The 26342-nt window shown below is 46.3% G+C and overlaps 6 protein-coding genes across 9 annotated transcripts in view; 2 read left to right on the forward strand and 4 right to left on the reverse strand.

Moving 5' to 3' along the window:
* The window catches only part of LOC144697284 (uncharacterized), a 555771-nt gene that overhangs the window by 401791 nt on the left and 127638 nt on the right, over window positions 1–26342 (reverse strand). The window lies entirely within an intron of this gene.
* The window catches only part of LOC144697128 (uncharacterized), a 386815-nt gene that overhangs the window by 219048 nt on the left and 141425 nt on the right, over window positions 1–26342 (forward strand). The window lies entirely within an intron of this gene.
* Window positions 1–26342, reverse strand: part of LOC144697251 (uncharacterized) — a 248138-nt gene that overhangs the window by 59670 nt on the left and 162126 nt on the right. The window lies entirely within an intron of this gene.
* LOC144697178 (uncharacterized) overlaps window positions 1–26342 on the reverse strand; it is a 685261-nt gene that overhangs the window by 47913 nt on the left and 611006 nt on the right. The window lies entirely within an intron of this gene.
* Window positions 1–26342, forward strand: part of LOC144697083 (uncharacterized) — a 134801-nt gene that overhangs the window by 45906 nt on the left and 62553 nt on the right. The window lies entirely within an intron of this gene.
* Window positions 125–26342, reverse strand: part of LOC144697947 (uncharacterized) — a 97532-nt gene continuing 71314 nt past the window's right edge. Inside the window, exon 3 of the mRNA XM_078569902.1 lies at window positions 125–2568. Within this exon, the coding sequence (XP_078426028.1) occupies window positions 325–2568 (2244 nt within the window). The 3' untranslated portion in view covers window positions 125–324. The remainder of the gene's footprint in view (window positions 2569–26342) is intronic.

Here is a 26342-nt window from a genome sequence, read left to right on the forward strand (position 1 = left end):
AAGCTTCTGTCTGAAATTTTATTTTCCTTTAGTTTCCAACCTCCACCATTAGACAAGTATTCTCTGTTACCATGTTATAATCCTGACAGCCTGATTGTGAAGGAAGAAACTAGAGCCAGACTTTGTATAGATTTATTCACAGTGTGAAACATTAAGGTATTTCCATCCTGAATACACCCCACTATGTGTCAGTAGTGTCTCTTTATATGTGCTCAAGTAACCATCCAATAAATGTCCTGCACCTGTATATATTTTACCTCAACTGACACAATTAACTCCCACAGTCCGAGCAGGCTAGTTAACTGAGTGAATCCCTTCCTACACTCAGAGCAGGCGAACGGCCTCGCCCTGGTGTGACCCTGTTGATGTGTCAGCAGGTAGGATGAAAGAGCGAATCTCTTCCCACACATGGAGCAAATGAAGGGCCTCTCTCCAGTGTGAACTTGCCGGTGTGTCTGCAGATGGGACGACCGAGTGAATCCTTCCCACATCCAGAGCGGGTAAATAGTCTTTTCCAGTGTGAACCTGTTGATGTGTCAGCAGGTGGGATAACTGAGCGAATCCCTTCCCACACGCAGAGCAGGTGAACGGCCTCTCCCCGGTGTGAACTACCTGGTGTGCCACTAGGTGCGCAGATTGAGTGAATGCCTTCCCACACTCAGTGCAAGTGAACGGCCTCTCCCCGGTGTGAACTGCCTGGTGTGCCAGGAGGTGGGATGACTGAGTGAATCCCTTCCCACACTCAGTGCAGGTGAATGACCTCTCCTGGTTGTGAACTGCCTGGTGTGCCACAAGGTGGGATGACTGAGTGAATCCCTTCCCACACTCAGAGCAGGAGAACGGCTTCTCCCTGGTGTGAGCAACTTGGTGAGTCACTAGGTGGGATGACTGAGTGAATCCCTTCCCACAAACAGAGCAGGTGAACAGCCTCTCCCCAGTGTGAACTACCTGGTGTGCCACTAGGTGGGATGACTGAGTGAATCCCTTCCCACACTCAGAGCAGGTGAATGGCCTGTCCCCAGTGTGAACTACCTGGTGTGCCACTAAGTGGGATGACTGAGTGAATCCCTTCCCACACACAGAGCAGGTGAATGGCTTCTCCCTGGTGTGAGTTACCTGGTGTGCCACTAGGTGTGTAGACTGAGTGAATGCCTTCCCACACACAGAACAAGAGAATGGCCTCTCCTTGGTGTGAGCGACCTGGTGTGCCACTAGGTGCGCAGACTGAGTGAATCCCTTCCCACACTCAGAGCAGGTGAACGGCCTCTCCCTGGTGTGAACTACTTGGTGTGCCACTAGGTGGGATGAATGAGTGAATCCCTTCCCACACTCGGAGCAGGTGTATGGCTTCTCCTTGGTGTGAACTATCTGGTGTGCCACTAGGTGGGATGACTGAGTGAATCCCTTCCCACACTCAGAGCAGATGAATGGCTTCTCCCTGGTGTGAACTGCCTGGTGTGCCACGAGGTGGGATGACTGAGTGAATCCCTTCCCACAAACAGAGCAGGTGAACGGCCTCTCCTCAGTGTGAACTACCTGGTGTGCCACGAGGTGGGATGACTGAGTGAATCCCTTCCCACAAACAGAGCAGCTGAACGGCCTCTCCTCAGTGTGAACTACCTGGTGTGCCACGAGGTGGGATGACTGAGTGAATCCCTTCCCACATTCAGAGCAGGTGAACGGCCTCTCCTCAGTGTGAACGACCTGGTGTGCCACTAGGTGCGCAGACTGAGTGAATCCCTTCCCACATTCAGAGCAGGTGAACGGCCTCTCCTTGGTGTGAACTACCTGGTGTGCCACTAGGTGCGCAGACTGAGTGAAACCCTTCCCACACTCAGTGCAGGTGAACGACCTCTCCCGGGTGTGAACTGCCTGGTGTGCCACAAGGTGGGATGACTGAGTGAATCCCTTCCCACACTCAGAGCAGGAGAACGGCTTCTCCCTGGTGTGAGCAATTTGGTGAGTCACTAGGTGGGATGACTGAGTGAATCCCTTCCCACAAACAGAGCAGGTGAACAGCCTCTCCCCAGTGTGAACTACCTGGTGTACCAGTAGGTGGGATGACTGAGTGAATTCTTTCCCACACTCAGAGCAGGTGAATGGCTTCTCCCTGGTGTGAGCTATCTGGTGTGCCACTAGGTGGGATGAATGAGTGAATCCTTTCCCACACACAGAGCAGGTGAGCAGCCTCTCCCTGGTGTGAGCTATCTGGTGTGCCAATAAGTGTAATGGCTTACTGAATCCCTTCCCACATACAGAGCAGGTGAGTGGTCTCTCCTTGGTGTGAGCCATCTGGTGTGCCACTAGGTGGGATGACTGAGTGAATCCTTTCCCACACACAGAGCAGATGAGCGGCCTCTCCCTGGTGTGAGCGACCTGGTGTGCCACTAGGTGTGAGGAATGAGTGAATCCCTTCCCACACACAGGGCAGGTGAACGGCCTCTCCCCGGTGTGAATGTGTCGATGAGTTTCCAGCACAGATGTGGTTTGGAATCCCTTCCCACCATCCCCACATTTCCACAGTTTCTCCATGGTGCGTGTGCCCTTGTGTATCTCCACGTCTGTTGATCAATTGGTGCCTTGTCCACACACAGAACACATGTGTGGTGCCTCCCCTTTGTGAACGGTGTGATGTTTTTTCAGTCTGTGTAACTGCTTAAAGCTCTTTCCACAGTCTGTGCACTGGAAACACTCTTACTCGGGTGTGTGTGTCTCGGTGCTTTTCCAATCACACTGATGTTTGAAACTTTTGAAGCAGACAGAACAGACAATCATCTTTCCTTCTAGATTGAAAGGCTGATGATATTCAGGTCCTGATGAATCGAGTGACTCTGGCAGATGCTAACGTGAATTTTGGTTTGAGAATTTCTAGCACAGACGGGTTCCAGAATCCCTTCCCACAGTCCCCACATTTCCATGGCTTCTCCATGGTGTGGGTGTCCTTATGTCTCTCTGTGATTGACGATCAGTTGAAGGCTCAAACATGCACAGAACACATGTACAGTCTCTCCCCACTGTGAATGGTGTGATTTTTTTTTCAGGCCATGTAACTGGTTAAAACTCTTTCCACAGTCAGTGCACTGGAACACTCTCACTCAGGTGTGTGTGTTTAGGTGCTTTTCCAATAACACCAATGTTTAGAATTTTCCCCACAGACAGAACAGACAAACGTTTCTCCACATTCAAAGGTCAATTATGTTCAGGTCCCGATGAATTGAATGACACTGTGAGAGCTTGATGTGATTTTTGGTTTGAGATTTCTGTCTGCAAATCCTCCCCCTCTAATATCCTGCAAAAGGAGTTTACTGTCAGTACAGGATAGAAATTCAGAATCAACAATTCTAATTTCAATGAAACATTCTTTCCTCTCCTGTTCCCCAAAACCTGTAAATCTCTGTCCCACACACTCTCCCTCCAATCTCACTCTGCTGTACCCAATATACAACCTCCCAATTCTCTTGAAGGTGCAAATTCATCCCGATTGACAGATCCATGTTCAGCACTGTCAGTTCAGCACTGTCAGTCCAGCAAACAGAGCTGTGAGCCATATGCATGAACACATTACAGGAGTACAAATGTTGTAATATAATACAATATGCATTGCATGAATAGAGGTATGGGGGGGATGCAAGAAACAACAGTATTTAGGAGTGAGTGATCATGATCTGAAATTCAGTGCGTCTGTGGATGATGGAACTGGAGATGATCATTGATTTCAGAATGAAATTCGATGGACACTTGATAGAAATACACTTGCAGGAGAACAGGGATATCGAAGGGGAATGGGACTGACTGGATTCTTCCACAGAGAGTCAACATGGACTTGAGTTGCTGAATTAACACCTTCTGTGCCGTAATGACCCTATGACTGGAAATATATAGACACCTTGTAGTCCTATATTACAAGTCCTATACTACAAGGCTGGAAAGGATAATAAATGAATTTAATTATAGGACTACAAATAATATATCTAAACTGTTCCCTATCACAACATTAGACATATCTCTGTCCTGTATTAATTTACTGGCCCCTTAAATGTCAGCCATCTCCTGGGGAAACCACCCCGTTAATTCTGAACAATAGGAAAGAGACCAGCCTTTTAGCCAGACAAATAAATGTGTCAAGCTGAGGGAGCAAAGGATGTCAATGTCTTTAAGAGAGAGAGAAAGACCTGGGCCAACCTTTCCAGAGTCTGCACCCTCCCTGGATTCACATCCTTTCCCTTCAGTTCCTGCAAGTCAACAATTTCCCTCCAAAATGAGAAAAGAAATTGAAAGGGAGAAAAGAAAGTGTTTTACTCACAGATGTTGGACACAGGAAGAAGTTTTAATCTGTGTGAAGCACCATCTTCATGCACACAAAGCCCGCGCTCTGATTTGCTGGAGGACAAGAGTCCTTCCGGTCCCCCAACACTTGCCATTGGCCAGCTCCTCAGCAAGACGGGAAGGGGCGGGCTCTCCCCTACACATGCGCAGATTGTCCTCCCCCGAGTTCTTCGAGTGGCTTCTCGCTCTGGCTGGAGCCGTCAGCCGGTTGCATGGAGGGGGAGGGGGAACAATGGGTGGGGGCTGGGCTCCGAAGGGTCATGAAGACTCGAAACGTTAACTGATTTCTTCTCCACCGATGCTGCCAGACCTGCTGAGTTTTTCCAGGTAATTCTGTTTTTGTCCCGTGTCTGCGCGCCTGGCCTGCAGACTGGAACCCGAGGACGTCACTGCGGAGCAGAGTGATTCCTATTGGCTGATTCAGGCAGGGTCCCATTGTGGATGTCATAATGCGGAAGTTGGACAATGAGCTTCAGACTGAAACTTCCTCCTCTGGGCAACATCTGTGAGGAAATCAATGTTTCCCCCTTTCCATTTCTTTTCTCATTCTGGGGGCAAATTGTTGACTTGCAGGAACTGAGGGGAAAGGAAGTGAATCCAGGGAGGGTGCAGACTCTGGAAAGGTTGGCCCAGGTCTCTCTCTCTCTCTCAATGACATCCAAAAAATCAAAAGACATCTAAAAAACATCCTTTGCTCTCTCAGCTTGGCACATTTATTTTTCTTGCTAAAATGATGGTCTCTTTGCTAAGGTTCAGAGTCCAGTGTTGTTTAATGGTTCATATTAATTGTATTATTTCTGGTTCTCTAATAAAATACATTTATTATTTTTTCTAGTCCTGAAATATATTACTGTAGCTAGGTTATTTATTTCCAGCCATAGATTCATTACTAATACAGGAGCCCATTCAGCAATTCAAGTCCCTGTCGACTCTCTGTAGAGCAATCCAGTCACACCTATTCCCTTTCTATATCCCCGTTCCCTTGTATGTTTATTTCCTTCAAGTTATCACTCAATTTCTTTTTGAAATCGTTAATCATCTCTGCTTCCACCAGTCAGTGAGTTCCAGGTTTCGCAGCCTGCAGGTAGATTTTCAGGACTTTGTGCCTTGCACTGGAACCACTGAGCATGGATCAATCAATCAGCATGAATTGACACCTTCAGGAGTATTGGGAAGGTGTATATTAGGTACAGCAGAGTAGGAATGCAGGGAGAATGTATGGGACAGATTTACAGCTTTTGGGTGAGAGAGGAAAGAATGTCCCATAGAAACTACAATTGTCTGTTCTGAATTTCCATAATGAACTGACAGTGATGACTTTTGTAAACTCTTTTTACAAAATATTAGAAGTGGAGGATTTGCAGACAGAAATCTCAAATCAAACGTCACATCAAGATCTGACAGAGTCACTCAATTCATCAGGAGCTGAATATCAATGGCCTTTGAATCTAGAAGGAGAAATGTTTGTCTGTTCTGTCTGTTTCAGTTGGTTTTGAAATCAGTGTAATTGGAAATGCACTGAGACAGACACATCTGAGTGAGAGTGTTCCAGTGCACTGACTGTGGAAAGAGCTTTGACCAGTTACGCAGCCTGACAAAACATCATGGGAGGGACTGTATACATGCTCTGTGTGTGGACTGCTCAGTTGATCATTGAATCTGGGACGACCGAAGGAGACCCACACAATGGAGAAACTGTGGAAATGTGGGGACTGTGGGAAGGGATTCATATCCCCATCAAAGCTGGAAATTCATCGACACAGCCACACTGGAGAGAGGCCGTTCACCTGCTCCATGTGTGGGAAGGGATTCACTCATTCATCCCACCTGATGAGACACCAGCGAGTTCACACCGGGGAGAGTCTGTTCATCTGCACCATGTGTGGAAAACGATTTACTCAGTCATCAAGCCTGCTGAGACACCATGTCACTCACACTGATGAGAGACCCTTTAAATGTTCTGACTGTGGGAGTAGCTTCAAAAGCTCTCGGGAACTGATGTTCCACCAGCGTTTTCACACTGAGGAGAGACCGTTCAGCTGCTCTCACCGCACAAAGAGGTTGAGAAGTTCATCCAACCTGCAGGAACACCAGCGACTGCACACAAGGGGGAGGCCATTCACCTGCTCTGAGTGTGGGAAAGGATTCATTCAGTTGTCCAAACTGCAGATACACCAGCAAGTTCACACTGGGGAGAGGCCATTCACCTGCTCTAGTGTGAGAGGGGATTTGCTTATTTATCCAACCTACTGAGATAGCAGCGAGCTCACAGTGGGAAGAGGCCATTCACCTGCTCTGAGCGTGGGAAAGAATTCATTCAGTTGTCCAAACTGCAGATACACCAGCAAGTTCACACTGGGGTGAGGCCATTCACCTGCTCCAGTGTGAAAGGAGATTTGCTTATTTATCCAACCTACTGAGATACCAGCGAGCTCACAGTGGGAAGAGGCCATTCAGCTGCTCGGAACATGGGAAGGTATTCACATGATCGTCCCACCTGTTGACACATCAGCGAGTTCACACTGGAGAGAGGCCATTCACCTGCAACGTGTGTGGGCAGCAATTCCCTCAGTCATCCAGCCTGCTGACACACCATGTCACTCACACCAATGAGAGACCCTTTAAATGTGCTGACTGTATCTGGGCCCCACATTTTAGGAAAGATGTGAAGTTCTTACAGAGGGTGCAGAGGAGATTTACGACAATGGCACCAGGAATGAGGGACTTCAGTTAGTTGGAGAGACTAGAGCAGCTGAATTTTTTGTCTTTGAATCATGGAGTCATTAAGATATATAAGGAGACTATTCAGCCCATCAAGTCCATCCTGGCTCTCTGTCGAGCAATCCAGTCAGTCCCATTCCCCCAGTCTATCACTGAATCCCTGAAAGTTTATTTCCCTCAAGTGTCCATCTAATTGCCTTGTGAAATTGTTCATCGTCTCTGCTTCCCACCCCGCCCCTCATAGTCAGCGAGTTCCAGGTCATTACCGCTCGCTGTATAAAAATATTCCTCCTCACATCCTCCCTGCATCTCCTGCCCAAAACCGTAAGTCTGTGTCCCTCTCCTCCTTGTACCATCAGCAAGTAGGAACAGCTTTTCTTTGTCCACCTGATCTAAACCTGTCATAATCTTGTACACCTCTATCAAATCGCCCCTCAACCTCCAGGATTCAAGGAAAACAACCCCAGCCTGACGTCTAAAATAAATAAAACAATATGTTAATGCCTGAAATCAATTGGGAATTTGATTTCTGTTTTAAAGATATGATGAATATATTGTGTTGGACAGTAAACGAATTGGAGTAACTCACCCGGGTAATCAGCGGAATGTATCAATCTGGTATCCACCTACATTCTAGTGAAAGTCAGGGAGGTGCAGATGAGATGAATAAATTGATAGATTTCTCTGGGAGATATTTACATCCTTACCTATGAATTTTGTTTTAAAGAAAACCACATTTGACAGTCTGGCCAACACCTGAAATATCAGGATGACAACAGGGGGAGATAAGCAAAGACAGACACTCACTTTGGTCTTTTGATAAGCACACCTCAAACAAGTCCCAAACATACACAGGTACTTGACAAACAACATGACATGAAATGGTTAATGTGACCAAGAGAATGAGACAATATTTTGACATCATCAAAGCATTGACACATACTCCAGAGGGAAACTGACTGTAAAACAATCAGTATAGAATTAAACACACTGGTCATGGTCAAAAAGTGACTAAAATTGAACTAACAGAGATCAACATTTGGATTGGGTCAATTAAGGGCTTGGGAGAAATAATACTGAGTGAGAACTGTCCACAAGTTGGACAGGGTTAAGGAGAGAGCTGGAGAATCTTTTACATCCATGCTTGATCTGTTACTTGAAGCATAAGTCCTTATGTACTGTCACAGAATCACAGTGTAGAAGAGGCCCTGCAGCCCATCGAGTCTGCACCGACACATGAGAAACACCTGACCTACCTACCAAATCCCATTTACCAGCACTTGGCCCATAGCCTTGAATGTTATGACGTGCCAAGTGCTCATCCAGGTACTTTTTAAAGGATGTGAGGCAATCCGCCTCCACCACCCTCCCAGGCAGTGCATTCCAGACCGTCAACACCCTCTGGGTAAAAAAGTTTTTTCTCATATCCCCCCTAAACCTCCTGTCCCTCACCTTGAACTTATGCCCCCTTGTGACTGACCCTTCAACTAAGGGGAACAGCTGCTCCCTATCCACCCTGGCCATGCCCCTCATAATCTTGTACACCTCGATCAGGTCGCCCCTCAGTCTTCTCTGCTCCAACGAAAACAACCCAAGTCTATCCAACCTCTCTTCATAACTTAAACGTTTCATCCCAGGCAACATCCTGGTGAATCTCCTCTGCACCCACTCCAGTGCAATCACATCATTCCTATAATGTGGCAACCACAACTGCACACAGTACTCGAGCTGTGGCCTCACCGAGGTTCTATACAACTCCAACATGACCTCCCTACTTTTGTAATCTATGCCTCGATTGATAAAGGCAAGTGTCCCATATGCCTTTTTCACCACCCCACTAACATGCCTCTCTGCCTTCAGAGATCTATGGACACACACGTCAAGGTCCCTTTGTTCCTCAGAACTTCCTAGTGCCATGCTGTTCATTGAATACTTCCTTGTCAAATTACTCCTTCCAAAGTGTATCACCTCACACTTTTCAGGGTTAAATTCCATCCGCCACTTATCTGCCCATTTGACCATCCCGTCTATATCTTCCTGTAGCTCAAGACACCCAACCACACTGTTAACCACCCGGCCAATCTTTGTGTCATCCGCAAACTTAATCCTACCCTCCATATAGTCATCTATGTCGTTTATATAAATGACAAATAATAGGGGACCAAGCACATGTCCCTGTGGTATGCCACTGGACACTGGCTTCCAGTCACTAAAGCATCCTTCTGTCATCACCCTCTGCCTCCTACAACTAAGCCAATTTTGAATCCCCCTTATCAAATTACCCTGTATCCCATGTGCCTGTGTCTTCTCTATACGTCTCCCATGTGGGACCTTGTCAAACGCTTTACAGAAATCCATAATAACTACATCAACTGCACTACCCTCATCTACACACCTGGTCACCTCCTCAAAAAATTCAATCAAATTTGTTAGGCATGACCTCCCTCTGATAAAGCCATGCTGACTATCCCTGATCAAACCTTACCTCTCCAAGTGGAGATAGATACTCTCCTTCAGAAATTTCTCCAATAGTTTCCCGACCACTGACGTGAGACTCACTGGCCTGTAGTTCCCCGGCTTATCTCTACAACCCTTCTTAAATAACGGAACCACATTATCTGTTCTCCAGTCCTATGGCACCTCCCCCGTGGCCAGAGAGGAATTAAAAATTTGGGTCAGAGCCCCTGCGATCTGCTCCCTTGCCCCCCTCAGCAGTCTGGGACACAATCATCCGGACCTGGAGATTTGTCCACTTTAATGTCTGCCAATACCTTGTCACTCCCTATATCAATTTGCTTAAGAACCTCGCAGTCTCTCTCCCCGAGTTCGATACCTTCATCCTCATTCTCTTGGGTGAAGATGGATGTGAGGTATTCTATTCAACACTCTAGCAATGTCCTCTGGCTCCACCCATAGATTGCCCCCTTGGTCCCTTATGGGCCCTACTATTTCCATGGTTATCTTCCCATTGATATACTTACAGAGTATCTTGGGATTTTCCCTGCTTTTACCAGCCAGAGCTTTCTCATGTCCCCTCTTTGCTCTCCTAATTGCTTTCTTAAGCTCCACCCTGCACTGTCTGTACTCCACTAATGCCTCTGCTGATTTGCTTCCCTTGTACCTGCTCAATGCCTCTCTTTTCCTTCTCATCGTAACCTGAATATCTCTGGTCATCCATGGTTCTCTGGGCTTGTTACTCCTTCCTCTCACCCTAGAGGGAACATATTGAGGGAACTGTACCCTCCCCATTTCCTTTTTGAACACCCCCCACTGTTCCTCTGTAGATTTCCCCACAAGTAACTGTTCCCAGTCTACCTTGCCCAGACCCTGCCTTATTTTACTAAAATCCACTCTCCCCCAATCCAAAACATTTTTTTGCAACTTGTCGATTTCTTTGTCCCGTAAAAAACATAAACTGTACCATGTTGTGGTCGCTATCACTGAAATGCTCACCCACCAGCACCTCAGCCACCTGTCCGGCTTCATTCCCCAGAATTAGGTCCAGCAATGTACCGTCCCTTGTTGGACCCTCTACATATTGACCTAAAAAGTTCACCTGTACACATTTCAAGAAATCTACTCGATCCAAGCCCTTAACACTATGTCTATCCCAATTAATGTTGGGAAAGTTGAAATCACCTAATATAATTACCCTATTGTTATTGTTTTTACACACCTCCACAAATTATGCACATGTTAGCTCCTCAATTTCCCGCTGACTATCTTGGGGTCTAGAATAAACACCTAATAATGTGGTTGCCCCTTTTTTATTCCTAAGCTCTACCCACAAAGCTTCATTCGATGCCCCCTCCAAGATATCATCTCTCCTTACTGCAGTAATGGACTCCTTAACTAATAATGCAACGCCTCCTCCTCTTTTAGTCCCTCCCGTCTCGCCTGAAGATTCTATATCCCGGAATGTTGAGCTGCCAATCCTGCCCTTCCCTCAACCACATCTCAGTGATGGATACTATATCACAATTCCACATGTCAATCCTCACCCTTAACTCATCCGTTTTACCTGTAATACTCCTGGCATTAAAGTAGAGGCCATCCAGCCTTGCTTTAGTCCCTTGAAGCTTATTGCAGCTGTACTCCCTCTGACTTGATTGTGTTACTGTATTATGATGTGTCCCTAGTCTGCTCACATTCTGTGTCCCCTCCCCCTGCTGAATAAGTTTAAAGTCCTCCCAACTGTACTAGCAAACTCACCCGCAAGGATGTTCGTCCCACTCTGGTTCAGATGTAGACCGTCCCGCTTGTACAGGTCCCAACTTCCCCAGAAACGGTCCCAGTGATCCAGGAATCTAAAACCCTCCCTCCTGCACCAACTCTTAAGCCACGTATTCATCTGTGCTATTCTCCTATTTCTGAGCTCACTAGCTCGTGGTACTGGGAGTAATCCAGAGATTACAACCCGAGAGGTCTTGCTTTTTAGTCTACTGCCTAACTCCCTGAATTCTTGATGCAAGGCCTCATCCCTCTTTCTACCTATGTCATTGGTACCAACATGTACCATGATCTCTGCCTTATCACCCTCCCTCTTCAGGATGCCCTGCAGCCTTTCAGTGACATCCCAGAACCTGGCACCAGGGAGGCAACATACCATCCTGGAGTCAAGTTGACGGCCACAGTAGTGCCTATCTGTTCGCCTGACTATAGAATCCCCTATTACTATTGCTCTTCCTCCCTCCCTTCCTCCCTCCTGCACAGAAAGGCTGCTTATGGCACCAGAAGCTTGGCTCTGTCCGCACTCTCTGGAGGAACCAGCGCCCTCATCAGCCTCCAAAATGGAATACCGATTTGCGAGCGGAACCCCAGGGGACTCCTGAACTACCTGCCTGTTTCTCTTGGACTGCCTGGTGGTCACCCATTCCCTTCCTTCCTCAAGTCCCTTCATCTGCGGTGTGACCACCTCTCTAACTGTGCTATCCACGATGCTCTCAGACTCGCGGATGCTCCACAGTGTCCCCAGCCGCCGTTCCAGCTCTGAAACCCGAGCTTCCAGGAGCTGCAGCTGGGTACACTTCCTGCACACATGCTGGTCCCGGGCACTGGAAATGTCCCCGGCTTCCCACATGGAGCATGAAGAGCACACCGCGGCTTTGAGTGCTCCTGCCATGACTTATCCCTTTAAATTAAACCTTTTAAGTCAATTACTCTAGGTCCCTTCTTTCCTGATCCTCGTTACTATAGAGTATACAAACTGTAAACCACAAAAAGACCTTAAACTATAAGCGATTAAAGTAGTAAATACTTTACCCACTACTTACCAGTAGTTCCTTTCCCTTGTAGCCTCTCCTGCTGCAGCATGCTCTGAAGATTTAAGAAGTTGGATAGCAAGGAAAAAATGCAAAGAACACCTCGTCCCCTGTGCACCGACTTCCCGCTTTGCACCAAATTCTGAATACCCACTCTCGCTGTGCCCCACTTCGGATGTGCTCACCCTCCTGTTCCTGTGCAAGCACACTGTCGCGTGCTTCTAGATAGTCCCTTTCTTAAATAGAGCTGACTTGACTCACCACTAGTTAAGCTTCAAATAGTAATTAACCCCTATTTAGGCCCTAATCAGGCTTCAGGTGATTGACAGTTAACTGCCGCACAATCAGCTGAGTCAGCTACCTTACCAACCTTTTAACTCGACGACTGAACTTACAAAAATTAAAGAGAAATTAAAGAGAAAGACTTACTAGTTCAATTCCCGCTTTGCACCAAATTCCGAATACCCACTCTGGCTGTGCCCCACTCAGGATGTGCTCACTCTCCTGTTCCTGAGCAAGCACACGAGTAACCTAGAACTCTCAGCGCTCCTTCAGGAGAAGAAAAGATCGAGTAGATGTTACCCCAGGTGGGGCCAGAACAGAACTGGAAAATAACGGAGTGAAATTAAGTGAGGGGTTGGAGAGAGAGTTCTCCTCCCCCTCAAGGTGTGGACTGTAAGAATCCTGGGGGACCCCTACTTCAGGTTTTCTTGCTAACTAGTGAACACTAAATAAAAACTATGACTGGCTATTCATTTATTTTTAATTTGATTGTTACACTTCTCCGGTTTTTATTCCTGTTATGATTATTCTCTGGGTGAGGATGGTAGACAGGTGACAGGAAGGGAAATTGTAGTTTGGAATGCTGACTCCCTGTACCAGGGATGGAGCATGGGAAGCCAAGTGTTTGAGAGTTTGACGTGGCTTGGGTGAGTACAGATGGTTCAATGACAGGTTTTGTAATTGGTCCGTTCAAATGTTAGCTCAGCAATGATTGGGTTAAATCAGTCTCCATAGACTTTATGATGTAAAAAAGTATCAGAAGGGATTCCCCAAGCACAGAGATTTGTAGAGGTTTTATCTATTGCACTGACTGGTGTCATGGCATCTGGGGCAGACCAGGGAACATTTATGTGGAGATGGTGTATCTACCCAGAGTGTAATGGTAATGCTTCTGCACTTTGATACTACTGCTTAGACATGAGCATGTGTCAGGTCTTATTTATACCGAATAAAATCTAACCACTGTCACCAATAAGGGTTATCATTGTGAATCATTTCAGAGTTTGGGAAAGGGGGATAAAGGGTTAATTGACTCCCTGAACCCCATTTTCTAACATTGCTGTGTCAAAAATAAAATCTCATCTCCCCCTCTGGCTCCTTTGCCAATTATCTTAGAGAGACTCACTTTCTGTTAAAGAGCCTGCCAACCCCTCTCACCCACTTTCCCTAAAGTGAATAAATCTCATCATGAAAAGTCCAGAAAAATCAAATATTTTTACTGATGAGAGTTTATTAATGAAACAGAATGTGGTTAATAAACAGGAAATGACTTGAGGATCGAAGACAACCATGGGAAAGAATGGGCACAATGTTCTGGACCCAAATGGTTTCTCTTCGGCTCCTCTGTACCCTGTTCCCATGACTCCCTGCTTTGGACACGGGCACTGAATCCCAGGGGTCGGGTCACCATCTTCCCCGGTCACACCCTCCTGTGCCCCGATTGGTTGGAGTCCCATTTACCAGTCAGTCCTTAGCACCTTCCTGTCTCTTTATCAATGTGACGCCCATGGCAGTTTCCCAACTGGGGTGCAGGACCCGTTATTCTCAGCTAAATTCAGCCCTCAGCTCCGTCGCCTGGCTGTCATTGACATGAGCAATAGAGAGACAGAAAGGTGCTGGAAGCTCAAACGGGAAGTTGAAACTTGTGGCTCTAAACCAACAATTCAACATTTGTCACTCAAACACTTGTTATTTATACTGGGGTTGTTATTATTAGATTTAGACACTGCATGCAAAGGGTAACTTTCCGTTTCTAACTTTGTATTGTCCAATGTGTCAGCCATGGCTCAGTGGGTAACACTCTCATCTCTGGGTCAGGAGACTGTGGGTTCAAATCCTACACCCAGGACCTGAGGACAAAAATCAAAGCCCACATTCCCAGTGCCAGCACTGAGGGAGTGCTGCACTGTCAGTGCAACCTTCTCTCGAATGAGATGTTAAACTGCCAGCCCCGTCTGCCCTCTCAGGTGGATGTAAAAGATCCCACAGCCACTATTTCGAAGAAGAACAGGGGAGTAATCCCCCCATGTCCTGGTCAATATCCATCCCTCAATCAACATCACTAAAAACAGATCATCTGCTCATGATCACATTGCTGTTTGTGGGATCTTGCTATGTGTAAATTGGCTGCCGCGTTTCCTACATTACAACAGTGACAACACCTCAAAAGTACTTAATTGGCTGTAAAGTGCTTTGGGATGTCCTGTGGTTGTGAAAGGCACTATAGAAATGCAAGTCCTTGTTTAATTGTCAGCAAACTTGGAGATATTACACTCAGTCCCTCACTGAAATCATTCACAGAGATTGAGAGCTCATTTTGTGTATAAACCTCCTGTTTGACATCTTTCCAAACGCTTTTTGAAAATTCAAACACACTACATCCAAGCAGAGGATTTTTTTGTTTTAAAAATCACAGCGAGTTGTTGTGATTTGGAATTCACTGCCTGAAAACATGCTGGAAGCAAATTCAACTGTATCTTTCAGAAGGGAATGGGACAGATTCTTGAAAGGAAAAGAAAATTGCAGGGCGATGGGGTTAATTGGACAGCTCTTTCAAATAGCCAGCAGGAGCATGATGGGCTGAATGGCCTTCTTCTGTGCTCTATGGGCCTCGTGTGCATTGAAAGGGAGGGGATCATCTTCAATTGTGGGTGACATATTAAAGAAAGCAGTGCCTCCTCTTCTCTCTCTGTTTAGTTTAGCACTTAAATCTCCCCTCAACATTCTGTGAAATGGCAGATGGAATTTCATATCGAGAAGTGTGAGGTGATGTGATTTGGCAGAGGGGATAGGGAGAGGAAATATAGACTTAATGGCACCGTTCTAAAGAGTGAGCAGGGGCAGAGGGACCTGGGGATTCATGTGCAGAGATCATTGAAGGTGGCAGGACAGAGTGAGAGAGGAATTAGCAAAGCACATGGGATCTTGGGCTTCAGAAATAGAGGGGTTGAGAACAAAAGCATGAAAGTTTTGCTGAATTTTTATAAAGCTCTGGTTAGGCCACAACTAGAGTATTGAGACCAGTTCTGGTCACCACACTTTAGGAAGGATGTGAGGGTCCCTGAGAGGGTGGAGAGGAGATTTACCAGAATGTTTCCAGGGATGAGGGATTTTAACCACAAGGTTAGGTTGGAGAAGCTGGGGTTGTTCTCCTTGGAGCAAAAGAGGTTGAGGGGAGATTTGATAGAGGTGTACAAGATTATGACAGATTTAGATAAGGTGGACAAAGAAAAGCTGTTCCCATTCACTGATGGTACAAGGACGAGGGGGACACAGGTTTTGTACAGGAGATATATCTACATCACTGTTCCCTCACTGGCACTGGGTCAAATCCTGGAACTCCCTCCCTAACTGCACTGTGGGTGTACCTACACCACATGGACTGCAGCGGTTCAAGAAGACAGCTCAACACCACCTTCTCAAGGGGCAACAAGTGCTGGCCCAGCCAATGACACCCACATCCCATGAAAGAATGAAAATGAAAAGATATGGGGGGGAAATTAGGAGGAATGTTTTTACACAGTGAGTGGTGATGACCGGGAACTCGCTGTCTGCGAGGTGGGTGAAAGCAGAGACAGTGAACTGTTTCAAAAGGAAACTGGATGGGCAGTTGTGGGAAATACATTTTCAGGGCAACAGGGATAGAACGAGGAAATGCGACTGACGAGGTTGCTCTGCAGTGAGCCAGCATTGACACGATGGGCTGAATGGACTCCTTCTCTACCCGAATTAATCTGTGATCTAAAAAGAACAATTTCAGCTGCTCCAGTCTCTCCAACTAACTGAAGTCCCTCATCCCTGGTGCCATTCTCGTCAATCTCCACTGCACCCTCTCGAAGAACTTCACATCTTTCCTAAAGTGTAGGACCCAGATTTAGGGCTCCATTCTAGTGGGATAGAATTGAAAAATAGGGAGGTTATATTAAACTTGTTTCGAACCATGGTTAGACTGCACTGGGAGTACTGTCAACATATGTGATCTCCATTTAGAAAAAGGAAATAGATGCACTGGAGAAGGGGCAACAAAGATACCAGAACTGAGAGCATTTAATCCTCAGGAAAGGCTGGGGCTGCTTTTCTCTTGAAAAGAGAAGACTAAAGGGTGACCTGATGGAAGCCTTTAAGATGATGAAGGGGTTCAATATTCCAATAGGGATTTCATGAGTAACCTCTTTACCTAGCGAGTGGTGAGAATGTGGAACTCACTACCACAGCGAGTGATTGAGGTGAATAGCATGAATACAATTAAGGGGAAGCTAGATACATACATGAGGGAGAAAGGAATAGAAGGATATGCTGATGGGGGGGGGAGATGAAGTGGGCAGGGTGGAGGCTCATGAGGAGCATAAATACTGACAGAGACCAATTGAACCGCCTGGCCTGGCTCTGTGTTGTAGACTCAATGGAACAGAGACAAAGCTTTTTATTTTAGATCTACCTGTAGTGGTAGGAAAAACATAATTTACTATCCAGGATAAAATAAATGTCCTTCATCAGGTTTTGTAGATCATTTCAGTGGAAATGTGCACTCCCAGGCTCAAAGAGCATCAGCCCACTGGAAGCAAAGTTGTGAGACCGGCCAGTACAGCAGAAAGAAACCCTCCGACCCTCCCACTTCACTAACTGTCAGAATGAACATGGTTCAGTCCTGGATGTGATTAACAGCAGCAATAACAGCAGAATCCAACCCCTGGAATCACTTGTGAACTCGCTGGTGTCTCAGCAGGTTGGATAGCTGATTAAATCCCTTCCCACACTCAGAACAGGTGAACAGCCTCTCCCTGGTGTGATCTCGCTGGTGTGTCAGCAGGATGGATAACTGAGTGAATCCCTTCCCACGCGCAGCGCATATGAATGGCCGCTCCCCTGAGTGAACTCGCCAGTGCCTCCGCAGGGCAGATGAATCACTGAATCCTTTCCCACACTCAGAGTAGTTGAATGGCCTCTCCCTGGTGTGATTGTGTTGATGAGTTTTCAGCTTGGATGGTACTTGAATCCCTTCCCACAGTCCATACATTTCCATGGTTTCTCCATGGTGTGCCTATCCTTGTGTCTTTCCAGGTTTCACAATCTGTTGTAGCGTTGTTCACACACAGGACACGTGTCCAGTCTCGTCCTGCTGTCAATGGTGAGGTTTTTTCAGACTGTGTGACTGGTTAAAGCTCCATCCACAGTCAGTGCACTGGAACACTCCAACTGGGGTGTGTGGCGTCTCGGTGCTTATCCAGTCACACTGATGTTTAAGACCTTTAAAAGCGGACAGAACAGACAAACATTTCTCCTTCTTGATTCAAAGGCTGATGATGTTCAATTCCCATGAATTGAGTGACTCTGTCAGATCTTAACGTGATGTTTTGTGTGAAATTTCTCTCTGAAAATACTCCTCTTCTTATCTACTATAAAAGGAGATTACAATAGTCATCACTCTCAGTACAGGATAGAAATTCAGAAAAGCAATTCTAATTTCTGTGCAACATTCTTTCCCCCATTGTTCCCCAAAAAGCTGTAAATCTCCATCCCACACACGCTCCCTCTATTCTCACTCTGCTGTACCTAATATACACCCTCCCAATTCTGAAGGTGCTGATTTATGCTGATCGACAGATCAATGCTGATTGCTTGTTCCCCTGGACACAGAGATCTGAAAATCTTCCTGCATCATCATTGGGACAGTATCACTTGGTTAAGACACAGGGTCAATGTGAGGGAGCATGTGGTCATGACCTCGAACTCGTGGCCTACGAAGATGGTGGAAGTAGAGACAATCAATGATTCCAAAATCAAACTGGATGGACACTTGAAGGAAATAAACTTGAAGGAAATAAGCAGGGGATCAGGGAAATAGGGGGGGAATGGGACTGACTGGATTGCTCTACAGAGAGTCGGCATAGATTCAGTTGCCGGATGGACTCCTCCTGTGCCACAATGACTCTATGACTGAAAATATATAACTTAGTTACAGTACTATATTACAAGACTAGAAATAATAAAATGTATCTCATTACAGAACTATAAATTATATATCTAATATGTACCATATAACATTAGACATATCGAAAGAGTCAAAAGGACTCGAAATGTTTACTCTTGTATTTTTTCTCTCCACAGAGGCTGTTAGACCTGCTGAGCTTTTCCATCATTTTCTGTTTTTGTTTCACGTTTCCAGCATCTGCAGTATTTTGCTTTTATCTTAGACATGTCTCTGTCCTACATTAATTTACTGTCCCATTAAATGTCAGCCATCTCCTGGGAAAACCACCCCTTTAATTGTGAACATTAGGAAAGAGACCATCCTTTTAGCCAGACAAATAAATGTGTCAAACTGAGGGAGCAAAGGATGTCAATGTCTTTAAGAGAGAGAGAGAGAGAGAGACCTGAGACAACCTTTCCCTTCAGTTCCTGCAAGTCAACAATTTGCCCCCAGAATTAGAAAAGAAATGGAAATGGGGAGAAAAGAAATGGAAAGGGGGAGAAAAGAAATTGTTTTACTCACAGATGTTGGACACAGGAGGAGGTTTTAGTCTGTGTGAAACTCAATCTTCATTCACACAAAGCCCGCGCTCTGATTGGCTGGAGGGCCTGAGTTCGTCCAGTCCACCAACTTTTCCCATTGGTGGAGCCCACAGCATGAAGGGAAGGAAAGGGCTCTCCACCACACATGCGCAACTTACCCTCCCCCTCGGACATGCACAGTCCTGGGCCGCCCGCCCGCGCGGCGGATAAAGCAGCTTATAAAAACAAAAAACTACTGCGGTTGCTGGAAATCCAAAACAAAAACAGAATTACCTGGAAAAACTCAGCAGGTCTGGCAGCATCGGCGGAGAAGAAAAGAGTCGATGTTTCGAGTCCTCATGACCCTTCAACAGAACTGAGTATAGTTAGGAGAGTGAGAGAAGTTGAGGGTGGGGTGGTTGTAGGGACAAGCAAGCAGTAATAGGAGCAGATAATCAAAAGATGTCACAGACAAAAGGATCAAAGAGGTGTTGAAGGTGGTGATATTATCTAAGAAAATGTGCTAATTAAGAATGGATGGCAGGACACTCAAGGTACAGCTCTAGTGGGGGTGGGGTGGAAAGACTGACAAGGTATTAGTTGTAGATTTAAAAATAATGGAAATAGGTGGGAAAAGAAAAATCTATATAAATTATTGAAAAAAACAAAAGGGAGGGGGAAGAAACGGGGTGGGGATAGCGGGAGGGAGTTTAAGATCTAAAGTTGTTGAATTCAATATTCAGCTCGAAAGGCTGTAAAGTGCCTAGTCGGAAGATGAGGTGCTGTTCCTCCAGTTTGCGTTGGGCTTCACTGGAACAATGCAGCAAGCCAAGGACAGACATGTGGGCAAGATAGCCGGGTGGAGTGTTAAAATGGCAAGCGACAGGGAGGTTTGGGTCTTTCTTGCGGACAGACCGCAGGTGTTCTGCAAAGCGGTCGCCCAGTTTGCGTTTGGTCTCTCCAATGTAGAGGAGACCGCATTAGGAGCAACGAATGCAGTAGACTAAGTTAGGGGAAATGCAAGTGAAATGCTGCTTCACTTGAAAGGAGTGTTTGGGCCCTTGGACGGTGAGGAGAGAGGAAGTAAAGGGGCAGGTGTTGCATCTTCTGCGTGGGCATGGGGAGGTGCCATAGGTGGGGGTTGAGGAGTAGGGGGTGATGGAGGAGTGGACCAGGGTGTCTTAAACCAGCTTATATTTCAGCCCTCTCCTAACTATACTCAGTTCTGTTGAAGGGTCATGAGGACTCGAAATGTCGACTCATTTCTTCTCCGCCAATGCTGCCAGACCTCTGAGTTTTTCCATGTAATTCTGTTTTTGTTTTGGATAGAGCGGCTTCCCCAGCGCGGGGGATTGTGGGAGCTTCGGCTGCCATTACTCATTCGGAGCCCAGTCTCCAAACACCTGGTACTGGGATGGAAAGTGGGGGTGGGGGGCGCAGTGACCCCACCCTGTCACAAAGTACATGTGGGTAGTCACTGGATTTGATTGTGATGTCCCCTTAGCAAAACAGGTGTTTCAAGTGTAAACACTTTGACTGAAATAGAAACAGAAAGTGCTGGAGACACTCAACAGGTCTGGAATCATCTGTGAAATGAGAAACGGAGTTAATGTTTCGAGTAGAATATGACTCTCTTTCTGTAAAGATGTAGACAGCTGGGTGACATATTGGGGACGGCAATGGGTACCGGGGGAGGTCTTGTGGGGCAGTGGGTCGTGTCCCTGCCTCTGAGTCTGAAGCTCCCGGTTTAAGTCCCAGTCCAGGACTTGTTGGCCAAGGAAAGTGTCTTCACGATGCAGCCAAACAGGTTTAGCATCAACTTGTAAAACCTTCCAACACACATCAATGACAGGCGGTAAGAGTGGGAGAGATTTCTGCACAGCCACATGATGGAAAGAAATTGGAGCTGCGACCATCACTATCCATAGCTCCAGACTGTAAATTGCACTTAACAGCGTATGTTTCCACAGCAACTCTCATTCCTTGTGGTGGATGGGGGCTGGTCAGCTCAGTCGCCTGGATGGTGGGTGCGGATCAGATTGGTGCCAAGAGCACGGAGCTCGATCCACATTCAGGCTGGGGTGGATTCTGGATCTGCCTCCTTGTTCTACCCGTGGTGCAGGTCATGACGGTGTGGGTCAGATTGAAGGAGAAGGAAAGGGATTCACTTCCTCATCCAGCTCGATTACATATATGTGAGCTCACATTGGGGAGAGGCCGTTCACCTGCTCCATATGTGGGAATGGAGTCACTCAGTCATCCAGCCTGCTGGCCCAGCAGTGGGTTCAGACTGGCGAGAGGCTGTTTAAATGTTCCAAGCGTGGGAACGGATTCACTCGCTCATCCCAGCTCCTGACACATCAGTGAGTCCATTGTTCACTACAGGGGCTGGATTCTGTTGTTATTGCTGCTGATAATCACAACCAGGACTGAACCATGTTCATTCTGACAGTTAGGGTTTGTTTCTGTTGATTTTAATAACCCCTGTAACTAGGCTGGAGATTAATATTCTGGGTAAACGTCAAATAAATCAGCTTTGTTTTGGGGACACAGTTTATCGAGACCTTGATGTGAGAGAAGAAAAGGTAGGTTTTAAGCAGAGTCTAAAAGGAGGAGAGAGAAGTGGAGAGGTTAAGGGAGGGAATTCCAGAGTTTAGGAACCTGGCAGCTGAAGACTGAAAGAGTGCCAGCCCTGGATTATGGGGGACTCGAGTCTCTGGAGTGGGGACTTGAACCCATAACCTTCAGACTCAGAGGCGAGAGTATGAGACTGACTGAGCTCATCCCTTTAAGTAACGTTTCCCAATCCATCATAGCCAACTTGTGCCTCATACCATTGTAGTTTCCTTTATTCAGATTCAGGACCCAAGTCTCAGAATCAACTACGTCACTCTCCATCTTGATGAAGAATTCTATCATATTATGGTCGCTCATCCCCAAGGATTCAGCACACCACGATTGCCAATTATTCCTTAGATCCTTATTCATTAGAAAATACCCAGTCTAGGATGGCCTGTTCGCTCATTGGTTCCTCAACGTATTGGCCCAGGAAACCATCCCGTATACACTCCAGAAATTCTTCCTCTACGGTATTGTTACTAATTTGATTTGCCCAATCTATATGCAGATTAAAGTCACCCATAATTACAGATGTTCCTTTATTGCATGCATCTCTAATTTCCTGTTTAATCCCTTGTCCCATTCCCAACATCACCACTATAGTTTGGGGGTTTATTGGTATATACAACCCCCACTAACGTTCTTTGCCCCTTAATGTTTCTCAGCTCTACCCATACAGGTTCCACATCGTTGGAGCTAATATCTTTCCTCGCTATTCGTTAATTTTCTCTTTAACCAGCAATACAACTCTACTGCCTTTTCCTTTTTGTCTGTCCTTCCTAAATACTGAATACCCCTGGATGTTCAGTTCTCATCCCTGGTCACCCTGCAACCATGTCTCCGTAATCCGACTATATCATACCTGTTTACATCTATTTGCACATTTAATTCATCCACTTTATTGTGAATGCTCCTCGCATTAAGGCACAAAGCCTTAAGGCTTGCTTTTTAACATTACTTGTCCCATTCCCACTATATTTCACTGAGGCCCTGTTTGATTCTTGCCCTTGATTTCTTGGCCTATCACTTTTCTAATTCCTCTTTCTGTCTTTTGTTTATGTCCTTGATTCCCCCTCCTCTGACTCCTTGCATAGGTTCCCATTCCCCTGCCATTTTAGCTTAAAACCTCCCCAGCCACTCTGGCAAATGCTCCCCCTAGCACCTCAGTCCCGATCCTGCCCAGGTGTAACCCGGCCAGTTTGTACTGGTCCCACATTGCACAGAACCGGTCCCAATGTCCCAGAAATCTGAAACCCTCCCCCTCGCACCATCTCTTCAGCCACGTATTCATCCGATATATCCTGCTATTTCTACACTGACTAACACGTGGCATTGGTAGTAATCCTGAGATCACTGCCTTTGAGGTCCTACTTTTCAACTTACTTCCTAACTCCCTATATTCTGCTTTGAGGACCTCATCCCTTTTTTTACATTGAAACTAGGAGCAGGAGAAGGCCATTCGGCTCCTCGAGCCCGCTCTGCCATTCATTATGACCATGGCTGATCATCCAAACCAACAGCCTGCTCCCGCTTTCTCCCCATACCCTTTGATCCCTTTCGCCCCAAGAGCTATATCTAACTCCTTAAAAACATACAATGTTTTGGTCTCAACTACTTTCTGTGGTAACGAATTCCACAGGCTCACCACTCTCTGGGTGAAGAAAGTTCTCCTCATCTCAATCCTAAATGGTCTTCCCCATATCCTCAGACTGTGACCCCTGGTTCTGGACTCCCCCACCATCAGGAACATCCTTCCTGCATCTACCCTGTCTAGCCCTGTCAGAATTTTAGAGGTTTCTATGAGATCCCCCCCTCATTCTTCTGAACTCCAGCGAATATAATCCTAATCAATTCAATCTCTCCTCATATGTCAATCCCGTGATCCCAGGAATCAGTCGGGTAAACCTTTGCTGCACTCCCTCTATAACAAGTACATCCTTCCTCAGATAAGGAGACCAAAACTGCACACAATATTCCAGCTGTCGTCTCACCAAGGTCCTATACAATTGCAGCAAGACTTCCCTGTTCCTGTACTCGAATCCTCTGGCTATAAAAGCCAACATACCATTTTCCATCTTTACCGCCTGCTGCACCTCTATGCTTACCTTCAGCGACTGGTGTACAAGGACACCCAGGTCTCGTTGCACATTCCCCTCTCTCAATTTATAGCCATTCAGATAATAATTCGCCTTCCTGTTTTTGCTACCAAAATGGATAACCTCACATTTATCCACATTATACTGCATCTGCCATGCATTTGTCCACTCACTCAGCTTGTCCAAATGACACTGAAGCATCTCTGCATCCTCCTCATAGCTCACCCTCCCATCCAGCTTTGTGTCATCTACAAATTTGCAGACATTACTTCTAATTCCCTCATCTAAATCATTAATATATATTGTGAATAACTGGGCTCCCAGCACCGATCCCTGCGGTACCCCACTAGTCACTGCCTGCCATTCGGAAAAAGACCTGTTTATTCCTACTCTTTGTTTCCTGTCTGCCAACCAGTTTTCTATCCATCTCAATACACGACCCCCAATCCCATGCGCTTTAATTTTACACACCAGTCTCTTATGTGGGACTTTGTCGAAAGCCTTCTGAAAGTCCAAGTAAACCACATCCACTGGCTCCCCCACATCAACTCTACTGGTTACATCCTCGAAAAATTCCAGTAGATTTGTCAAGCATGATTTCCCTTTCATAAATCCATGCTGACTCTGTCTGATTCTGCCACTGTTTTCCATGTGCGCAGCTGTTACATCTTTTATAATGGACTCTAGAATTTTACCTCTGTCGTTTGTAGCAATGTGTACCACAACCACTGGCTGTTCACCCTCCCCCTTCAGAATGTCCTTTAGCCGCTCTGAGACATCCTTGACCCTTGCACCAGGGAGGCAACATACCATCCTGGAGTCTCATTTGCGGCCACAGAAACGCCTATCTATTCCCCTTACAACTGAATCCCCTATAACTATTGCATTCCCACACTTTTTACTCCTCCCCTGTGCAGCAGAGCCAACAGTGATGTAACGAATTTGGCAGTTGCTGCTTACCCCTGAGAGGCCATTCCCCTCTCTATACCTTCTATCCATGATACTCTCCACCTAGCGGATGCTCCAGTGTTCCCAGCCGCCGCTTCAACTCCGAAACCCGGGCTTCCAAGATCTGCAGCTGGTGACTATTCAACTCACGACACCTCTCGCGCTTCCCTTCAACTCCCGGCGCCTCTCGCGCTTCCCTTCAACTCCCGGCTCCTCTCGCGCTTCCTTTCAACTGCCAGCTCCTCTCGCGCTTCCCTTCAACTGCCGGCTCCCCTCGCGCTTCCCTTCAACTGCCGAGTCCTCTCGCGCTTCCCTTCAACTCCCGGCTCCTCTCGCGCTTCTCTTCAACTGTCGTGGGTTTTGAAAGTGACGTTGAAGGAGCTTCGGTGAGTCAATGCAATGCATCTTGTAGATGGTACACGCTGCAGCCACATGTACTGCACTGGTGGAGGGAGTGAGTATTTAAGGTGGCGGATGGGCTGCCATTAAAGTAGGCTGCGTTGTGCTGGATGAAACAGACTCTCCAATATGAAAAAGACTGGCTGATAAATAATAATTGTTTTAGGAAGTGACTGGGAGCCTGTAAATTTAAATAGTTTCAGTCCATTTTCAAAAGATCTGCTCTTCAAAGTCATATTGGAACAAATCACATGAGATGTTTGTAGTTGAATTGAATGTCTTGGCTCCTCACTCGGACACCTGGCTGACAAGAGGCAGTGATTGGACAATAGCTGGAAACAATGGGCTGAAATATTCTTCTGTGAGTTAAACTGTTTCTCTTTAACCCGGAATTGACTATGTCAGAGTTAAAGGCAATACCAGGTTCAATTACATTGAATATACAGCACAAAAACAGGTCATTCAGCCCATCCAATCGATGCCAGTGTTTATTCTTCACTTGAGCCTCCTCTCATTCTTTCTCATCTCACTCTCAGTGAATCCTTCTGTTCATTTCTCCCCCATGTGTTTACCCAGCTTCCCTTTAAATGTATCTATGTTATTCACCTCCATCACTCCCTGTGGTAGCGAGATCCACGTTCTCACCACTCTCTGGGAAAGAAGTTTCTCCCGAATTCCGGATTAGATTAATCAATCACTATCTTATGTTGTATGACTAGTGGGAAACAAAGCAGCAGGTTAGCGTGTGGGGGGTGGATTCAACTTCATGGAAAATTATGAAAAAACTGAAAAGAAAGGAGAGCCCAGGAGAGGCTACTGAAGTCTCCAGAACACAAAATAGGACAGAGTGTTTGGAAAGGTCTAGGAATCTAACTTCAAGCACATCAGATAAAGGGACGACAATGGGAAAGGGGACGGGAAATACAGGACTGAAGGTGTTGTATCTGAATGCACGCAGTATACGAAATAAGGTAAATGAGCTTTTGGCGCAGATTGAAATTGGCAGGTATGATGTGGTGGGCATTACAGAGACATGGCTGCAAGGGGATCAGGACTGGGAGCTAAATATCCAAGGAAATACATCCTATCGAAAAGATAGGCAGGTTGGCAGAGGGGGTGGGGTTGCTTTGTTAGTAAGAAATGAAATTAAATCGATAGCAAGAAATGATGTAGGGTCAGATGATGTAGAATCTGTGTG

This window comes from Cetorhinus maximus, chromosome 23 (genome assembly GCF_964194155.1).
Source record: "Cetorhinus maximus chromosome 23, sCetMax3.hap1.1, whole genome shotgun sequence".
Classification (NCBI taxonomy): domain Eukaryota; kingdom Metazoa; phylum Chordata; class Chondrichthyes; order Lamniformes; family Cetorhinidae; genus Cetorhinus; species Cetorhinus maximus.